The sequence below is a fragment of the Eretmochelys imbricata genome, chromosome 9 (assembly GCF_965152235.1).
Source record: "Eretmochelys imbricata isolate rEreImb1 chromosome 9, rEreImb1.hap1, whole genome shotgun sequence".
Classification (NCBI taxonomy): domain Eukaryota; kingdom Metazoa; phylum Chordata; order Testudines; family Cheloniidae; genus Eretmochelys; species Eretmochelys imbricata.
In genome coordinates, this window is record NC_135580.1 from 31,406,474 (window position 1) to 31,427,566 (window position 21,093).

Genomic DNA, 21,093 nt, shown 5'->3' on the forward strand with positions numbered 1-21,093 from the left:
ATTTTTTTGGAGCTGGTGAGAACACAGGAAGGTAGAGGCCGTAGAAAGGAAGGCATATGCTGTACATCTTTAGCCTATGCTTAAAAAAGGGGGTGATTTTAATTGGAATCTGGACTAGGGCCTCTGAGTAAAGCTCTACTAGAGATAATAAATATTTTATACAAAGCAGAAATTTATGTGAGTTGATGATAATGCATAAACTTTAAAATATTTATTTTTCCTGAGGTTTTATATTCAGTGTATTGGTAAATCAGACCTATGGTAAATGCTTTATTTCTTAAGGAATAATATGACTGCAATACCTAAGTGGTCTCCAGAAACATACTGAAGTGATACAGCAATTGTCTCTTATAGATCCTTCTATGGAGCTTTCATTAATTTTCTGAATCTAGGGATTTGAATCCATCTGTACTTCAAATTTAAAACATCATAATGTTCCTCTGAGAACTCAAGAGACTCAAAAGCTCCATTAATGCTCTCAGAATATTGATTGTCAACATCTGCTGTACTTAATGCTAGCCATCCCTGTATGTCTATTGATACTAACAAAATTGTGAATTTTATTTGTACTCTAAAACCACTGACGATACCTTTAAGCATCTGGGCAGTTCAGTATGCTACCCTGACCCATATTGCATCTGATGATAGGCTCCAAACTAGGGGAAAGAAGCAACACGAGCCAGTTGTCTTTGTCAAATGTTGATTTTTATTTCCTTACAGCAATCTTGATGATAATTTTAAGACCTTAAAAAGCACCATTCCTGCAAACACACATTGTTTAGCTTTACATATATGAATATATTCAGGTACCTAAGTGTTTGCAGGACTGGAACATACCATAGTTCTGTGTGACTTCTTTGGAAAAGTGCAGTGAAATGCCAGACTAGCCATTTCTGAATATTATCTGCCCCACCAGAGAAAACTCACAGAAGGCTGTTTGTGACTACTGTTGAAGATATCATATCTTGCCAGGACACAGTTGCCCTTGTAGCTTCCCATCTTAAACTTACCACTTCTGTTTGAAATAATATAACCCAGAAGCCAAATTAATGAACTTTCACTAGTATAACTGAGAACACAATTTGACCATGTCTGTTTCCCCAAATGTGCCGTTTAATAAGTTAAATGTGGCTTTATGTAGGGAACAATGACCCTTCTGAGTGGTCTAGTTTTTTAATCAAAGGTCCAATGAAAATACAAGCAAACCTTCACCACAACATCTTGGCTGGAGACAGTCAGTCTCAGTTTATGTGTTCTCCCCGGTCTCCTACCCTCCAGCAGGGTTCTCTTGGCTCTGGTCCCTTCCTTGGAAAGTCAGGTCTCTTCCCACTGCATGAGCAGGAGGCTTCCCTGAAGCCAGGGCCTGCAGAGATCTGCCAACAGCAGCTCTTCTCTGTGACAGCCTGTAGTTCCTGAGAGGCTGGGCTTCCTGCCACTGTTCGGGAGTTCCCTGTCCTTAGGAGCACACTTCCCAGGCTCCTTCTTCTGGTGAGCTGTCCTGGGAGCTCCTCTCCTCAGGAGCTTCCTGTCTCTAGGATCCCCCCCATTTAAGGCCTAGTAACACAACTAACTAACTGACTAGGGATTCAATTACTTCTAGGTGGACCTGAGTTGGCTCATTCTCCCTTACAGGTGCCTGTTGCAGGTAGTCTAATCCCGGACTTCCCTGACAGTCCCCATATATTTAAAACAGTAACCAGAACTTGGTTTTATGTAAAGAGCATATACTAGGTTTCTCAAAGTGTTTTATGAAACAGGGATCTATTCAATGGTAGCACAGAGGCTATGTAGGCAAAACATGACGGCCATCTGAGAGCCACAGGCCGATCCTCTCAATTAAAATGGCTGTCATTTCCCCACTACCTTTGCAGGTGATGGTGAGAGAGCTCCTAGTAAAGATGGTCACCGTCTCTCATTGTTTCAGTAGGAGAGAGTCCTGGTTGACTCAAGGAAGATGGCTGCCCTACATGCTGTCAGAAAGCAGGGAAAAATAGTGTGGGGAGACTGGGCAGATACGTGTAAGGGGACTGTTGCCCCCTTACTAACATTCAGTGGGGGTGTTTTAGTTGCTAGGTACCAGTACTAAAAAGGGGGGAGGGTCGATGGTGAATCAGGACCCTGAGACTGACAGTCCCCAGGAACAATGGGGAGAGGCCAATGCTCTAGGTCAGCCTGAACGACAGGGCGAGCAGGCTAATCAGGGAGTCAGGAGGCCAGGGAGGTCCCATCCTCGGTGTGAGCTGGAATTGCCTGGGTCAGAGTGGGGCTGAGCTAAGGAGAAAGCAGGTGCCGAGCTGAGCTGGGAAGCAGAGCTGTGCCAGATCCAGAGGGACCAGAAAAGCAGCCCAGAGAGAGCAGACCCTGTCCTGGGAGCAGAGCTGCAGCCCCAAAGCCAGAGGCACATCCCAGAGAGAGCAGACTTGCCCTGGGAGCAGAGCTGCAGCAACCAGAGCCAGAGGGGCCAGAAAAGCAGCCCAGGAAGCAGGTCAGTGCTGGGAGCAGAGTCACAGAAGCAGCCTGCAGAGCAGACCTGTCCCGGGAGCAGAGCTGTAGCAACCAGAGGCAGAGGGGCCAAAGAAACAGCCCAGGGAGCTGGAGGCAGAGCAGCAGCAGCAGTGCTGAGATAGAGTGGTGGAGCTGGGGCTGGAGCAGTCCGGAGCTGGGTGCAGTGAGCAGCTGGGGAGACCGAAGGGGACCCTGGGCAGCGGGCCCAGCACGGGGAGACGCCTCAGCCAAGAGGCTCTGCAGGTCAGGCTTGGATCATAACCCCGACAGGGCGGGGGCAACACTGAGAAGAAGGGTCCTACCACTTAGAGCCTGAGAGCGTGTGGCCACCACCAGAGCAAGTGTCCAACCCACAGCATCCCTGCAGCACAGCCAGGGCCTGAGAAGAAGGCCTGGGACTTACAAGGAACAGACTGTGAACTGCCCTGACATTCCAGAGACACTGTTTGTGATGTTCCCTGCCACAGAGCGGGTTGATGTGTTCCCTTTAACCTTTCCCATTTTTCCTTATTCTTTTTAAAATTAATTGTTGATTAAATAACTTGCGTTTGCTTTAACTTGTATGTAATGGTCAGTGGGTCAGAGAAGTGCCCAGGGCAGAGAGAGTACCCTGGAGTGGGGACACCCTAGCCCCTGTCCTAGGTGACCACAGCAGGGTTGGGGGTTGAGCCTCCCAGGAATCCCGGGCCCAGCCTTGTTGGGGTTACGAGGACTCTGCCAGACAGGAGAGTGGAAGGGGAGTCCTCAAGAGCAGGGAGGCCACTGGGTAAAGGAAGTGGGAGTGAGGACTCAGATCCTTTTGCTAGCCCACTTCACCGGGGTAGTGCAGAAGCCAGGAAAGTTCCCCACAATAGCGGGACTATTCCCACGTTTACATATGGAAGGGTGGGGAGCAGAGCAGGACAGTGGGGTATGGGTTAATAAGGGGGCAAGGGAATTTTGAAGCGAAGCAAGAACACTGTATGGCATAAATTAATATTGAAGGACAGTGAGGGAGCAGGTGAATATGAGAGGACAGCAGAATTTAGAGTGGTAGGAGAGGAGGATGAGGGAGCAGGCAAGCCCACTATGGGGACAGGAAATGAGGACCATAGAAGTAGACTTCGGTGGGTGGAAAGGAAGGGAGAATGTGTCATGGCAGAAGACTGAAGGGGAAGGGAAGGAGAATGCACAGGCAGGGGAGCAGTAGAAGGGCTGAGACTGATGGCAGACAGAGTCTTGAGATTGAGAGAAGGATCTGAGAGTTTCAGACAGGGAAAGAGAGCTGGGGAGGAAAGGAAGATAGTACTCCCATTCAAGGGTCTGAGAGAGGGTGAGTGGCATCCTTCCAAGCATGGAATGGGAAGGTCCACATTTTTGCATGTGCATTTTGAGTGCGTTTAAGGTTGAATTTTCAACCTATAATAATACCTTGTGAGATAAGCAGTTCCCCCTAAAGGTTAAATAATCTGAAGTCAGACTGAAAACCCCAAACTCTTTTAACCAGTTAATTCTCATGGCTTCCTGAGGTCTGACTTTTGAACTCTTGGGGTTGGCCATCATGGTATTAATATTTTGCATTGGAACATTTAGTGCCTGCTTCCCTCCCCCAAGAATTTTCAGGAAGTCTGTATGCTACCTCTTACTATAGCTAGATTTATTATCTGATTTATTATGCACATTTCATATGACCTCAGGAAGCAACCTTTGGACTCTTAGCTGGTGATGTGAATCCTGAGGGATTTAAAGAAAACATCCCTCCTTAACAGTATAGTCAGCATTCTTGCTATTACACCATCTTTGCCTTACTCCATGAAGCTAAAATATTACATCTGATATAATATGCTAGAGGCAACCACTGTTCAGAGACCTCTGCAAAACTGGCCAACAACAAGATTGTTCCATCTCTCTGTCTAGGCATTTATACCACTCTCATCAGCATAGTATCTGGTTACTGAATGAAACTTCAGTATTAACTCTAAATTTTCTGACTCCTCTGGGTTACTTTCTATAAATTTCGTTCATATTTTTCAAAGGGCTCTAAAAAAAATCTAGATACTTAATGGCCTCCATCATCATTGTATCTGAACATTTCCCAAGTATTTATACTATACTATACTATTAGTCAATATTATAGAAGGAACCAGAAGGCTTATGCTAAGCTAAGAACCAAAAATTGCCAGCATACTTTTGTACTTTGCTAAAGGTGTATCTTTGAATATTTTATACTCAAGATTAGGTTTTATTGTGTACTTTTAGGTTTTATTAGTAGTTAAATTGTGGGTTTTGTGCCTTGTACTGTTTATTTGCCAAAAGCAAGATGTATGTGCCATTGATTGGTCAAAAGCATGATGGATAAGCTTCATCTAGTAGGAACTGTGTGCTGGGAACACTTATGGTAGGTTTTCATGGCCTAATATTATTTGTACTTTATGATCTATTAACATTTGGAATAATATTGTTTGTAGTTGGCACAGATGTCTTATAACCTGACAAAAAACAGATAAGGAAAAAGGAGTGAGAGGCATTAGTCTTTTTGCTGTCATAAATAAGGGACATATAAGGCCAGGTCTACACTAGAAAGTTAAGCTGACCGGTTATGGCACTCAGGCGTGCAACGTAGTTAAGCCAAGCTAACCCCCAGTGTAGACAGCCCTGGGTCGACAGAAATATTCTGCCATTGAACTACCTACCACCTCTTGGGAGGGGGGAGATTAACTACAGTGATGGAAGAGCCCCTCCCATTGCTGTAGTGAGTGGGTATACTGAAGCACTACAGTGGCACAGCTGCACTGCTGTAGCAGTTTAAGTGTAGACACTTCCTAAATATGAGCTGAATTAAGCACAAACTTTGACACAGACATGCTGAAAACTGCTGCAACAACTACTTCCCAGGATCATATAAAGTATTAACCCTTTTCTGTCTGTGCTGATTTCTCTATGCTCAATAAACCAATTGAGCGAAGTTATCTGACATCTTTTCAATAAATAAAATGAACCCATTGATTTATCAACAATCCTCACAGCACCCATGGCAAATTGGGAAGTATTATTTTCTCCATTTGAGGACACTGTTTGTGACTTGCCTAAAATCCCACAGGAAGTCAGCAGCATAGCTATGCTGCAGCTGGGGGTGTGATTTGCAGCTTGTTTAAATCTCAGGTGGCATGTCTAATCTAGCTAGCTCACTAAAAAATAGTAGTGAGACATGGCAGCACAGGCTGCACAAGTCCGCCTGACTCCCCGAAGCATGGGCTTGCTTGTGCAGCCCATATTGAAGCCTGTGCTGCCGTGTCTTCACTGCTATTTTTAGCAAGGTAGCTAGAGTACAGATAGCACCAGCATATCTATGCAAACTGCAGTATAAAGCTGCAGCTGCAGTATAGACATAGCCTATATAGTCAGGAACTAAATCCAAGTCTCTGTGTCTTAACCACAACAGCATCATTCTTTCCATTTTTATTGTTTATTATTTATATAGCACCGTGACTGCATAGCTCCTTACAATATGCAGAATGTGTCCTGGGACAGAGTGAGTAACGACTTGCCCAACGTAACTTTAACACAGGAAGTCTTCAGAGATGCTGAGTAAAGAACATTATCTCTTGACTTCCAGTACAGTGTTCTAGCCACAAAAGCATCCTCCCGCTTTAAATACATACTTACCACACATACCTTATTAGGCATGCAGTAGCTGAGTAACATGGTTAGTAAAAACATCAGAATGACCTCAATACCTGGATCACAGAAGTATGATCTGTTCCAGGTGCATGTAAAACCCTCATGTCCACCCCTGTACTCATCCAGAAATTGCCACGGTCTTCAGTGTTCCATATTCATCCACACAATACTGCCTGGAGTGCACCTCGATGGTACTGTTGGTGAAGGGGCACCACCATACTTTTCTTCTCCATGTCTACAACCAATGCTGTATCAGACACTCACAGTATTTTAACCTCTTATGTTTCTAATCTGCAGGTCTCGTAATGGGATTAATTATACAATATGCAACAACACCAACCAACTTTGAAAGTGGAACTGTCTATACTTGTGAGAAGCTGAAGTTTGGCCCACCCACTCTACTTGTTAATATAACAAACCAAATATATGAATATCAGTACAAAAGGGAAATCAACCAACACAACGTTAATGCTCACCAAGGCAATGCAATGCTTCAAAAGGTAAAAGGATTGTCTTCCATTATCCTTGTGTGTTATAAAATGAGTTCTTGCTTTATTAACTTATGCCAGCGTGAAAGGAGAATCTGTCCCTATTTATAGTGTGATATGGACACTTATTCTGATTTTAGGATGACAAGGGAGGAACAGGAAGGAGGACAGACAGAAAAAGGAAATAAGGTGAATTAGATGTCCAATTGCTATGAAACAGAAAAGAATTATAGTTCACAGCTCCGCTGCAGTCAGGAGGCTGTGTGTGAACAAAACAATTGCCTGAGTTCTCTGGTATGACCACTCCAGCCCCCACAAATATTGACTTTATCTTGAGAAGATCTGGTCAAATCATATTAGTGAGTGATGGACGTAAAACATTTTCCCCCCATCAGACATTGAAGAAATTACTTACAAATCAGTGTTTTCATTACTTAAGCAGCTCTACTTGGAATCAAACATTTCAAATGTTATGTTAATATTAAAATCTAAATTTTATGCTCCCTCCCCCCCACACTTCCTTTTTTCTAACTCTCTAAGAAAGAGAATGATGCAAAAACCCAACAAGCACTTTTCATAACAGCACATTTGTCATGTTGTAATGAGAGATAGGACATGTGCATACCAAGGTTCTAACCATATGAGAAACTTCTTAAACTTCACTTTTCTGATTACACTCCATTCCTGTATGACTTCCAAGTTCCCTCATGTGGGTTGCCTTGTAACTCACTTACCTATGTGTTATAATGGAAATTATTTAAACTCAGGAGTTGTCTTTATGTCAATAATATAGGTCCCCATGCATAGAAGTCAGGGGGATTAATCACAAATTTAAAGTTTTCCACATACTTGAATTCCTTCCTGAATTGGAACCTGTGTATGTTTGGTTAATGCCTCCCTCAGGAAAAATTAGGCTGATTGAAGGTTGTGATAGCAAACCTGGGTGGGTACAGGAAAATACTGGGACCTCAGACTTATTCAGACTTTACTGAGTCTTCAGGCATTTTCCTGAAAGACTATTGCCTCTCGAGATAATTGCCTTTGGCAGGTGGCTATGCATAGCCACAACAGTCCCCCTTAGAAGAATTGGCACTAGACATTAGCAGACTAAACAATTGCTTGGGGCGCCAAGCAACTCAAGGGGTCCCCATATTTGCTTTTTAGTATAACAACTTGCCTGCTTTACTGTTGGGGTGGAGATATTCCTCCTTAGGTCCTGCAGTGGGCTAGCACCAGCTCTTCCCCTTAGCTTGCAACCATGTCAGAGTCAACCTAGAAACTAGAAGCAATCTGGCAGCATGGAGAGTTTTCCTTAAGTATCACAGTGGCATGTGTCTCTAGTGCTTGAAGTGCCACCTTTTGCCTGACATCCAGCTGTGCTCAGATGCAATGAGCAGCCTAGGTTTCAGCATGTTCATCACTCACTCTGGAGCTGAATAACAGCTATTATGAGAATGGAGCAGCATAAATTGCACACTGATAACTGCAGCCTTGTCAGGGGACCAGCCTCCCCTCTTTCCCCAGCCTGACACCCCAATAAGATTCTCTAAAGCCTCAGTTCTGTGGAGTTAGCATAGTGGGTAAGGAATGGTGTCAGAGGATGGAGATGGATGGCAGGAGAGAGATCACTGATCATTATCTGTTAGGTTCACTCCCTCTGGGGCACCTGGTATTGGCCACTGTTGGTAGACTGGATACTGGAAGGGATCGACCTTTGGTCTGACCCAGGATGGCCATTCTCATGTTCTTATGTTCAGGACACAGGGAGGTGGAACATGCTGCAGATGCTACTTCTGCAAACTACGCCTGGGGGATTCACTCTACCTCGACTTGACGCTATGCAGCAAATGCAAATACAAATTCAGCAGAATTTAGGAGGTGAAAACAAGCCCCAAAGAGCCTGTCCTGCCTTTTGTTTAAAAATAATAATTTTAAAAATGCTTGCATTTTGGCCTATTTTTTGATTGTTTTGTGCAAACCAAAATTCCCCTTTGACTTCATCATATAAGGTTCCTGAGCCTTTTCACTAGTGATTAGCCTGTGCCATGAGTTATAAATATCATCGTAGCATTGTTTTGAATAATAAAAATATGCAATTAGGATTTCTGTTGCCTATGGAAAAATGTTTAATCTGATTTACTTACTGACTTAATTCCCATGTTAATGTGACATTTGAGACTCTTGGTTTGGAAGAGTTAGTGGTAAAAAGTTCTTTCTCCATCTTATTTCCTATAAAGTTGTCAACGTAGCTAAATTTACCACATCCCATTATTTGCCAGCCAGTTCACATTAGTTTAATAACTCAAAGTAAGCAGAACAGTAAAAAAAAAATTTTTTTTTTTTGCTGAGTTCTCACTTCCTGTTTATCGAATCAAGTTATCAGTTGGTAAGAAGACGGAAACAATTTTGCAATCTGCTCTGTTTGCTTTAAAGAGAAATAATCCATCAGTATATTGTAGCCATTTATTTAAAAAAAAAGGCATTTTATCTGGACAGAGAAGGAGCAAGCCATTCTGCTAATGACATGCTGTCACTTTTAAAGGTATTAATGTAGGAGAGCCCCCAGACAGAACAACAAATTACACAGGCTTAGTATTATAATGTCTTTTGTCTCTCAGTGCTAGGCTGTAAACAGGATTCTGTTGTACTGGGAGTTACTTGAAATGAAGTTAAAAAAGCAGAACACTATCTCTTCAGGCCTGAACTTGATGGAGAATACAGGCACTATCCTGGCAATAGCAAGGCTGACCATTTTTTATTTTTGTTCAGACTCATGCTCATTCTAACATCACTTTTGGGAAATCATTTTAATGAGTGTCTTATTTTATAACGAAAATGTACATTTTTTTTTTCTTCCCCAGTCTTTTGTTGAAGAAGCAAAACACACAGTAAAAATACATCTGTTTCATACACATGGATTGCACTGCGGAATGCACTTTGTTTGAACTCTAGGCAATATTCCATTTTTATTACATGTCTTTTTGTTTTTTGCAATGGCACTCGTAGAACAAAATGTGTTCCATATGGCGGCCAAAGCAGTGGGCTAGATTCCCTCCTCTGTTCTGGCCTCTTTCCACCGCACTCGGACCTGGCTAAACCAGGAAGTGGGAGCTCTCTCTTGGCGTAAAGCTGGCTTATAACATGTCTCATGTTAACAATTCATCCCACCCTGCTTTAGGGGATATGTCATGGAGGGAAGGGGTATTGGGGTCTTCTTCAGAGTGGAATTAGAATGGAACTGTCTTCTGCCAATTTTCAGCTGATGTACGGTCCTTTAGGGACTGCTGCCAGCTGGCATAAGTCAGAGCAGCACAAGAAAAAATCAAAACAAAATGAAGTGTTCTCTCTTTCTCTTCTGTGCTCAGTGGATTTCGATGCAGGAGATGTGGACAAGATCCATAAATTCCCATGGTTATTACACAAAATCTGTTTTTCCTACCAGCTACACATATCTGTCATATTGAGTTCAAATCCATAGTGTTGTAGTTTTTCATACAGATTAGATAGATTTCATGAGAAAAAGGGGATGTAGCTTCATTGAAGTCAGTAACGTACAGCAATTTATACCAGCTGAGGATCTGGCTTAATATATATTTATGCCTTAAAATTTTTGCAAAAGACAATACATTAAAATGGAATAGGGAAAAATGTTGTCTTGCCTACTACCTGCAAAAAAATACTGAGGTTTTTATTCATTATGAATAAATGCAGTAAATCTGTTTCTCAGAAAACTCAACTCCACAAATTGCAGGAATGATGAGGGGTCATTATAATAGGGTTTTTTTTCAAAATTATTAAAATTTGCGACTTTCCCAATTAACGCTTTTTGTTGAAGAGGCCACGTGCAATGCACAGAGTTAACCCACAAGGTGCTGGCATTTTTCAGATTGTGTGCTATGGTGTGAAGACCAGTGATGGATTAGCTGCAGGGCCCGTGCCCAGGGGCCCTGGCCAATTCCCCCCCGCCCCCCAAATAGGCATCCCTGCTTCCCGGCAGGAACACCTGGGGGTGGGAGTGGCCAGGGGAATTGCAGGCAGAAAGTTGGGGGGCCCTTGCTTTCGCCCAGGACACAAACCCTTAATCTGCCTCTGGTAAAGACATAAACACAGAGACCATACTTTAAGCAGCAACTAGAGAACTCCCTAACCAGGAAGTTCTCCCATTTAGTAAGATGGCTGCTTCAATCCATCCTGTTCCTTGCTGGTGACTGTGGAAAACCAGGAACTCCATAATCACTCCACATCTTTCTTTCTTTATAATGAAAAGTTAAAATTTAAATGATATACATACAACAGTACAAAATATACTTCAAATTTCTTAAAACTATTTTTACTATGTCCCTTATCAATTGCATTTAAATAATCCTAGGCATTATTCTAATGATCAAGTCTTTGAGGGGGTCTGATCAGTCTTCCAGACTGTTGTCACTTCTGAGGAGTTTGTGCATGGAGTTCCCTGAGGAGGGGACTTAATTCCTTACAGAGTACTTGCAAGCCCCAGATCCTCTCTTTGATGTGTTGGGAAATACTGAAGATTAATCTGATTCCTCTGGAGAAGTCCTCTTGGAGTCCCCACTCGGTAGGATCTGGGAGTTTCTACCAAGTTCTGAACAGTTCCAAATGTCTGGGAGCTCTTGATCCAAACTTTGTTCCTTATCTCCTGTCACAGAGGCAGATTAGGATGTTCTGGGGCCCTGAGCCAGAGCAAGTGGGGGCCCCTCCCCACTCCTTCCACCTGCCGTCCCTTCGCTCGCGCCTCCAGTGCTCCTGCCAGGAGGGGTTGAGGACCGGGGGCTTGCTCCGACCTCCTGGTGCTTCTGCCGGGAGGGAACGGGGCAAGCCCCCATGCCCTGATCCTGCTCACCGCCCCTCCCCCTCCCCCGCCGGCAGGAACATTGGGCAGGCAGCAGGAGCGGGGTCAGGGAGTGGGGTGCCCATTTTTCCGGGGCCCCCAAATTGGCTGGGACCCATGGCACGGACCCCATTGGCCCGGGGCTAATCCACCACTGTCCATTCAGGTAATGCTTTTGTTCTGTGCTTAATATGGAAACTTTTAGTTGCTGAATTTTGAGTTCAGCATCCCATTTTTGAAATTCCATCAGGTCGGACCAGTTTAATCTGTATTGTTGCCACAAAGATGTCCTTATTTGTCTTCCCATCAGAAGTTCTGATGGAGATAGTAGAGATGCAAGTGGTGTTGACCGATATGCCTAGGCATGCTTTATAGGGGGCCACTGATTTTTGCAGAAGTCTTTTTAAAGTCTGCACTGCTCTTTCCACCTCCCTGTTACTCTGGGGGCAATGTGGATTCCTCCTACGATGTTCAAAATCAAAGTCCTTTGCAAAATGTAGGAATGTTTTAAAGGTAAATTGAGGCCCATTATCAGATATGTGGACTACAGCAACTCCATGAGGTGTAGATATTGACTTTAGGTTCTGAATGACCTGTGCTGAGGAACACTGTGTAAGTTTAGCTAAGTCAAAATATCTGGAGAATTAATTAGCTATAATAATGGGGAAAAAAATCTTGTGACTACCCCCTATCAAAGGTCTGTCAGGTCGCTTTGTATAGAGTTACGTATCTCGCAGCCTCTACTAAGGTGTGACTTTGCCTATTCAGACTGGGGCCACCACACAGATTGCTGTGTTCATGCTCCACACTTGGTTTTACTTTGGTGTCCCTCTGGGATTTTGGAGAGTATCTTTCTGAAGTTCATAGGGATAAGAATGTGTGTCCTTTCAGAAGCAGGCCAACTGGCATGTGAAAGGTCATTTTGGTCCTGTCAGTATGGTGGTAGGTCAGTTGGAAGTTAACTCCTTTGACCCCACTCTCCTTGGTAGAGTAGAGTCTGTTTCTGGCAAGTCTCATCCTTTAGTTATTTATCTCCAATTTGCTGAAGTTAGCTGGTAGGTACTGGAATTGCTGTAAGAACAAAGTGTAGACTTTGACATCTTTCTCTAAAGCGTTTTCATCTTCCATTGGTGGCTGCCCCATTGGCTCTCTAGATAGCATGTTTGCAGCTATGAGTGCTTTCTCTGGAATGTGTTCAGTGTTGAAAGAAAAATCACATTAGCTATAGCAAAAATCTTTGAATCCCAGGTGGAAAGCTTTGATCCCAGTAATACCACTAAGGGCTTGTGATCTGTTTCTTTGTTAAAATTCGAGCCAAATGGATATGTCCTGAGCTGTCCAACTGACTGCTAACACTTCCTTTTCTCTATTTGTGCTACGGGCTCCATTGCTGTGCTGAGACAGGGCTCCGATTCCTTCCTGCTGCAGCTTCAACACTTTCCCGGCTCACTCACTACTCTGGCAGTCAGGGCTCTTTTCTGTCCTCTACTCCTCCTTCAGAGAGAGGGATTCACGCACTTCTGACACCATTTCGGGTGAGGGTATAAATATAGAGAGCCATGCTTTAAGCAGCAACTAATGAGCTCCCTAACCAGGAAGTTCCCCCATTTATTAAGACCCTGCTGCATCACACTCTAGTCCTCTCTGGTAACTGTGAAGAACGAAGAACACTATGAACGCTCCACACCTGCCAAATCAATCCTTTTGGCAGTTGACAGACATTGCATAACAGATCCAAAACCTTTCCCATTTAAAAACAGACAATTTAGGAAAAGCATAGAAGGGAACACATGCTTCTCCAAGCAGCATCTGCTTTCCTTTCAACAAAGAATTTTTATGCGCAATTTAATTTGTTAATTGGAATTAAACACATAAATACCCATTCATCTGCTGGAATGCAGAACCCAGCATAATTACTCCTTTTCCTGAAAGAAGTATGATATAATATTTTAAATATGTAATGAGCCTTTATTAAAGAGCTTTACAATTACTCCTGGAGTGTGACCTACTGCAGTGTCCCTTTGACAATCCAGGCTGCAGCTAATAAATGAGTGATCTGAAATAGACATTTAAATTTAGTTATAGGGTTGCCCAATCCTGTGAGATGCTTTGTGCCTTCTGCGAGGTGGTGAGCCCTCTCAACACACAGCAAGGGCTTGTCTACACTTACTGGGGATCAATGTGCAGGTCCAGTGAAGACCGTCTAAATTGACCGCAGATGGCTCTCCTGTCGACTTCTGTACTCCACCTGAACGAGAAGCACAAGGGGAGTCAACGGGAGAGTGTCTCTTATTGACATAGCCTAGTGTGGATCCCGCGGTAAATAGATCTAAGTACATCGACTTCAGCTATGTTATTCACATAGCTGAAGTTGTGTAACTGAGATCGATCTCCCCCCCCGTAGTATAGACAAGGCCTAAGTCTGTCACTCAGGCCAAGATCCACAAAAGGACTTAGGCATTATAGTGCTTAACTTTTAAGTTTCTTGTCACCCAGTGGAATCCGCAAATGCTGAGTTAATTCCCTAGGCTCCCTGTACAATGTGTTCGGGGGTTGGGGGGGGAAGAAGGGTGAGGAAAGACCCCAGAGTATGAGAGCCACAAAAGCTAGCCCATTAAGCAGGGATCTATCTAAACTAGCCAATAGCAGAGATAGAGGAGGGGAGAGGGGGGCGTATCTTAAGTTCCAGCCACCTCATGGAGTTAGGTGCCTAAATCCAGGTGGGAAGGAAGTATCTATTTCTACTTGAGCTCCATAGCTGGGAACATTCTCCTGGTGTCAGGTGCCTAAGCCATGTCTTGTGTGACAGAGGTGGAGAGGAGGCCTTTCTTATAACTTTAGCTCCGTGGTTAGGGAATTCACCAAGGGTGCTGAAGACCCCATATCAATTGCTGCCCTCTGCCTGATGTGAAAAAGGGATTTGAACAGAGGTTTCCCACCTATTAGATGAGTGCCCTGACCGCTGGATTAGTCACTTTCCCACTCACCCAGTGCATATTTAATTATTTATATACTGTAGAACAGCTTCAACAGGAGAGAGATACTCACATCAGAAGGTCCCATAGTCCTGTTACGGCACTTACCTCAGAGATGGGAAACCCCTGTTCAAATTCCTTCTTCTCATGATGCGCAGGAGGGAATTGAACCACATCCTGATTGAATACTCTAACCACTGGGCTAAAGGTTCCTCTTTCCTTCCCTGGCTGTTTTGGGTGGAGGTAGGTGTGGTCTGAGCACACCTTAGATCAGGCCCCACAGGCAAGACTGATGGGGCAACACCTATCTTCACCTGGTTTGAGGCTCGCACTGGGGCTTATGCATGAGATAGGCCAATGGGCACCTGCCTGGGGCAGCAGTGAGCATGTCCAGAGGCAGAAACGTAGGTGCCTAGGGAACTCTTAGAGAAAATTTAGACATTTAGCAAATTCAGGCCCTTAAAAGGTTAGGTGGCAGCTGAGCAGGAGTTTTGTGGATTGCAGTGGTGCCTAAAACTGGGCTTTAGGCACTGAAGTCCATTTGTGTATCTGGGCCTCAGCACTTTGTAGGAGTTACTAGACACTTCTGAGGACTGGATCCTAAAATTTTAAACTGAAAAGGTCTTGTGGTGCAGATTCCTTTATAACAAAGTTCTCAACAATTTAATAAAATATGACTCTTCCATTGGTCTTTGGAACTGTTTTAATGGAAAAGTATGTCCCTGCTACAGAATTCTGTAGGATGACTCATAAGATCAATAGAAAGGACTTGACTAACCATTATATTTTGTAGGTTTTGAGAGTAATTTCTATAGAACCCAAATGGTTTCATCCTTATCAAATGCTATAGGACTGAGCATCTTCTGCACAGAATGAGTAATCACATCTACTCCTTAAGTCAGTGCAGTGAATGGTGCCAAGCACCTTGCAGGACTAGAGCCACACCCATTTTTTCATAGGTATAACTTTGTGATTAAAGGTATGTCTATATAGACAGCACTGCAGCGGCGTAGCTGTACAAGTGCAGCTGTGCCGTTGCGGCAGGTCTGATGAAAGATGCTGATGGGAGAGAGCTCTCCCCTCAACATAAAAATCCACCTCCACGAGCGGCATAAGCTATGTTGGCGAGAGACGCTCTCCCGCTAACATAGCACTGTGCACACAAACACTTGTGTCGGTGCAATTTGTTGCTCAGGGGTGGAATTTTCGCAATGAATAAACCTCTGAAAAAAGCAAAGAACCTTCCAGCAATGATCAGGATTTGACTCTAATCCTAGATATGGTGCGTTTGATCACTGGGCTCACTTGCACACAAATGCAGCTAGGGATTTTTCAAGCTATGCAGTGAGGCATGCCTGCATATCTGAGCAGAGAATCACACCTGAAGATTATGCCTTGACATCTGGCAAAACTAGCTCCAGAAATGGTCACAATGGAGTAAAATTAACAACAAGAACATTTTTAAAGTAGATAAGCTATTTTAAATACAAATGCTGAGCCCTGGCACCTCTTGGCAGTTCATAGCCCTGGCACCTCTGGGCTTGCCATGTCAGTTATGAAAGTACAAAAATCACTTGAGCCCAGGCACATCTTTCATTACAGCTTACATACGGGGCTGGATGAACCTCAAAAGAGGTCCAAATTGAATTTGGACCCCAGTGTTCACATCTTTATACTAAATTCATTTGAACTCCTTGAAACTATGCGCTCTGAAAAATTGAACTGGAAGTTTCACGGGAACAGGTTTCTTCACAAGATTATTGGTGCCTCCTGTACTTGTTGGGCCACCTGCTGTTCCACTGGTATGTTGGTCCTTCTGTTCCTCATCCTAAAGCAGAATTGAGGAGCACAGGATTGTGTGACAATTGAAGAAAAGTAACTAATTATTCATGAACCTGCAAAGAGGTTCCATTCAAAGTTGGGGCAGAGATTCTTATTTTCTCATATGTATTCTAATTTGATTCTTTCACCGAGTGCCATAAGTTATACTCCCTGTACATGCTTATAGGGTGAAATTCACCTCAAAGCAAAGGGCCCACGCAAGAACCTCAGCATTGCCTAATCCCTTGAGTAGGGCTGGTGGACATGTATTTGTATTGCAATTTAAGGCCAGAAGAGACCACCAGGAGCTATTCTGACTTCCTGCTTAACACATGGGTAACCCTCCACCCCATCTCTGTGAGGAAGCTCCAGGTGGGACCCAAACAGACTGGTGCTAAGCAGAGACTTGAGTGGGTTTGACAGTCCAGGGTTACACAGATCCAGGGGCCTAACAGCTTGCATAAGGGTATATGGAGTGACAGCTGCTGCTATCCCAGCTTAGAGGGCAGGGAGGGCTGGATTGTACAGCCCTGGTTTGAGGAGTGAATAGTGGACTGCTCATTGCCCCATACAAAGCCCAGTTACTCTGGCTCTGTGCAGAATAGATGAGTCTCATCCATTGCACATGGAGAATATAATGTAACCCCCTGCTGCTTCCAAGACAGACCACTTTTTCCTCACAATGTGGCATACCAGCGACCATGATGGAGTTAGTTTCTCTCAGATTTCCACACACAATGATGTGTTGCATCTCCAGCAGTGCAGAGGATAAATAAGCTGTTGTCTCATAGGGATAGATGGGTGCCACTGAGAGGATATTTCAGTTTCATTGCCATGGCAGTTTTTCCTGCACTATCAGGACAGATGGGAACAGAAATGATAATGAAGAGCTACAGGATGTTACTGGTAAATTAGTTGAACTGTTAATAATTAAGCACATTAAAAGCCCTCTAATTGAATATATTCTTCTAAAAGAAACATCTGAAGTTTAAAGGAAAGGCTTCCTAGTACACATGCAATTTCAGCATATTTCTACCAAGCAGATCTCTTGCTGAAAGGGCAAATTCACATCTTGGCAAAATTACATTTTACTGGCAAGTAGAAGGTTCCAACTTCACCTTAATTAGTTCTCTTCAAACATGATTACCTTAAGATAAACTAGGAACCTTTTAGTTCCTGCTTTCAGTGCCCACCTGGGGGAGTTACAGCTCAACACTTTGGTGCACAGTGCTGTTCATTCCCCTATAGTTCAAACTGCGGGACAATGCAGAGGCACTAATTTGCCTGCAGGACCTTTACCCCTCTGGATGATGTGAGACTGAGAGAACCCAGCTTGACCCTTTGAACCCAAATTGAGTCTGCAATACGTGCAGTCAGAAAAAAGATTCTCCCGCTCAAATATTTTTCTGTGGAATCTAGAAAAATTAATATTAGACAGGTACACAGACTCTGTCCCAAACAGTTATAGGGGTTGGGAAAAATTTTAAAAACGAATGTGCTAAACAGCTGCTCCAGTGACTGAGCTGAAAACTTTTTACTACAGGGGGTAAATTAGAGTATCATCGGCATCACAAAAACTTGGTGAAATGTTGAAAACAGGACATGATTAACACCAGGGTAAAAAATACATTGGAATGACAGACTAGGTCATGCTGGTGGGGGAGGGCACTATATGTGCAAGAAAGCATAGAGTCAAATATAGAAAAAATCTTAAATCACTCACACTGTACCATAGAATGGATAGAAATTCCATGCTTGAATAATAAGAGAATAGCAATAAGAATACGCTACCAGCCACCTGACAGTGATTGTGAAATGCACAGGGAGATCAGAGAGGCTACAAAAACAGAAAACTCACTAATAATGTGGGATTTCAACTATCCCCCTATTGACCGGAAACATGTCACCTCAGGATGGGATGCAGAGATAAAATTTCTAGATGGCTGACATTTCTAATGGCTGCTTCTTGGAGAAGCTAGTCCTGGAATCCATTAGGGGAGAGGCAATTCTTGATTTAGTCCTAAATGCTGCACCTAAGAGATTAATATAGCTGAGCCGCTTAGTAATAGCTACCATATTGTAATTAATTTTAACATTCTTAACCGGGTGGGTGGGAGACCAAAGAAACCCATCACAGTATCATTTAACTTGGAAAGGGGGAACTACAGACAATTGAGGAAGGTAGTTAAATGGAAATTAAAAGGAACAGTCACAAGAGTGCAACATTTTAAAAACCCCATAATAGAGACTCAAACAATATTCCCTAAATAAATAAATAAATTAAATAAAAAACACACACCACCAGTAAGAGGGCCAAGAAATTCTACAATGGCTAAACAGAGGAATAGAGACAGGTTCAAGACAAAAATTTTCTTTGCAAATTGAAAGTCAAATCCTATTGAGGAAAATAAAAAGGAACATAAACTCTGGCATGTCTAGTATAAGTAAAAGTATAACTAGCCAGGCCAAAAAAGAATTTGAAGAGCAACTAGCAAAAGGCACAAAAACTAACAGCAAAAAATTTAAGTACATCAGAAGCAAGAAGCTTGCCAAAGGATCAGTAGGGCGATTGGACAATCAAGGTGCTAAAGGAGTGCTTAGAGAAGACCAGCCAGTTGCAGAGAAGCTAAATGAATTCTTTACATCAGTCCTCACTGCAGGGGATGTGAGGGAGATTCTCACACCGGAGCATTTCTTTTTAGGTGATAATCTGAGGAACTGTCCCAGAATGAGGTGTCAATTGAGGAGGTTTTAGAACAAATTAAACAGTAATAACAGTAAGTCACCAGGACCAGATGGTATACACCCAAGAGTTCTGAAGGAACTCAAATATGAAATTGCAGAACTACAAACTGTGGTATGTAACCTATCGCTTAAATCTGCTGCTTTATGCAGTGCTTAATTTGTGCCAGGGCTTGCCAGGGCTCAGCTCTAGCACCTCTAGGGTTGGCAGTTCATAGCTCCGGCACCCCTAAGCTTGCCGCATCAGTTATTAAAGTAAAAAAAAATAATTGCTTGAGCCCCAGCACCTCTTTCATTACAAATTAAGCATTGGTTGTACGAGATAACTGGTGGATAGCTAATATGATGACGATTTTAAAAAATGTCTCCAGAGGTGATCCTGGCCAGTGAGCCTAACTTCAATACTTGGCAAACGGGTTGAAACTATAGTAAAGAACAGAATTATCAGACACATAGATAAGCATGATATGTTAGGGAAGTGTCCACATGGCTTTTGCAAAAGGAAATCATGCCTTACCACTCTATTAGAATTCTTTGAAGGCGTCAGCAAATATGTGGATAACAGTGATCCAGAGGATGTTGTGAAGGACAAGACTATAACAGGGTTCAAAAAAGAATTCGATAAGTTCATGGAGGATAGGTCCATCAATGGCTATCAGCCAAGATGATCAGGGATGCAACCCCATGCTCTGGGTGCCCCTACGCTTCTGACTGCCAGAAGCTGAGATGGGACAACAGGATGGCTCACTTGATAAGTGCCCTGTTCTGTTCTTTCCCTCTGAAGCATCCGGCACTGTCCACTGTTGGGAGACAGTCTACTGGGATAGATGAACCATTGTTCTGACCCAGTATTGCCATTATTATGGGGGTTTTTATTATTAAAGTTGGTAAAGCAAAATAAAAAGTAAATAAGCATAAGCAAAGATGGAGAATATCCTCCCACAAGATGGAAGATTTCCTTTATTTGGAACAAGGAAGCACAAGAAGGATTTATTTTTCCTTTTAATTTTGTTTTGTGTGCAGTTTCTAGCTATGTAGCAACTTGTATGGCCATCATCCCAGTGTCAGAGCACCTCAGAATCATTATCTTCATAAAATGTCTATGGAGTAGGACGGTATTATCCCATTTTACAGGTGGGAAACTGAGGCCTGGGGTGACTTGCCAAAAATCATAGAGGAAATCTGTGCCTGAGCCAGGAGTCAAAGACAGGACTCCCGAGTCCCCAGTCCACCACCAAACCTACTAGGCCATCTAGTTCATTACTCTCCTTAACACGTGAAATGTAATTTGCCTGTGTTCTGTATTGACCAAGCACTACCTGTTTCTTATGTTTAATATTTTTTTACAAAAATATCTAAATATTGTACTATATACACATGCACAGGGAACTCTAAATTCGTATTTATTCAGCTAATAACTCTGAGTAATTTGTCCAGTTTCCACGCTTTCGAGAGTAACTTATTAAGGCTGACACCGTGATTAATCCTGATTTTAAAATGGCCTGTCTCTCACTTGAAACCTTCCATACCAAGCTGAATGGCTGCTTTACTTTTTCCTTACTCAATATCTTTGTCTTTTCTGGCAGATGACTTTTGATCCTTCGATCTTCTTCAATGTTTTACTGCCACCCATTATATTTCATGCTGGATATAGTTTAAAGAAGGTAAGTGATTTCTCTCTTAAATTACAGAACGTGGGCTGGTCTGATGGCTACTTTGTAGTGCCATTGTTACATTGGTGGGGAGAAGAATCTAAGTAATTGTCTGTCTGAAATTCTTTTGCTTGGTAATTATTTAGGCCAATTGATATCAGAGAAGAGAATGGAAAATAACTATTTAAGACTTCAAACCCATGGGCCTGATTCTGCTCTCTGTTATGCTTGTGTAAGGCTCTGATCTTGCACTTCAATATGTGGGTGGATTGCTGTGCCCATGCAAGGTCCCTTTGAAGTCAGTGAGGCTCCACACGTGTGCAGCAGCCCTCTTCCCGTGCAGAATTGGGACCTACACCTGTGTAAGGGAGGGGATTCACTGTAATATTTACAAAGGT

General features: G+C 43.1%; 1 protein-coding gene across 1 annotated transcript in view; it reads left to right on the forward strand.

Annotated features, from left to right (window-relative positions):
- SLC9A9 (solute carrier family 9 member A9) overlaps positions 1-21,093 on the forward strand; it is a 320,114-nt gene that overhangs the window by 5,552 nt on the left and 293,469 nt on the right. Inside the window, exons 2-3 of the mRNA XM_077826749.1 lie at positions 6,463-6,665; positions 20,630-20,707. Of these exons, the coding sequence (XP_077682875.1) occupies positions 6,463-6,665; positions 20,630-20,707 (281 nt within the window). The remainder of the gene's footprint in view (positions 1-6,462; positions 6,666-20,629; positions 20,708-21,093) is intronic.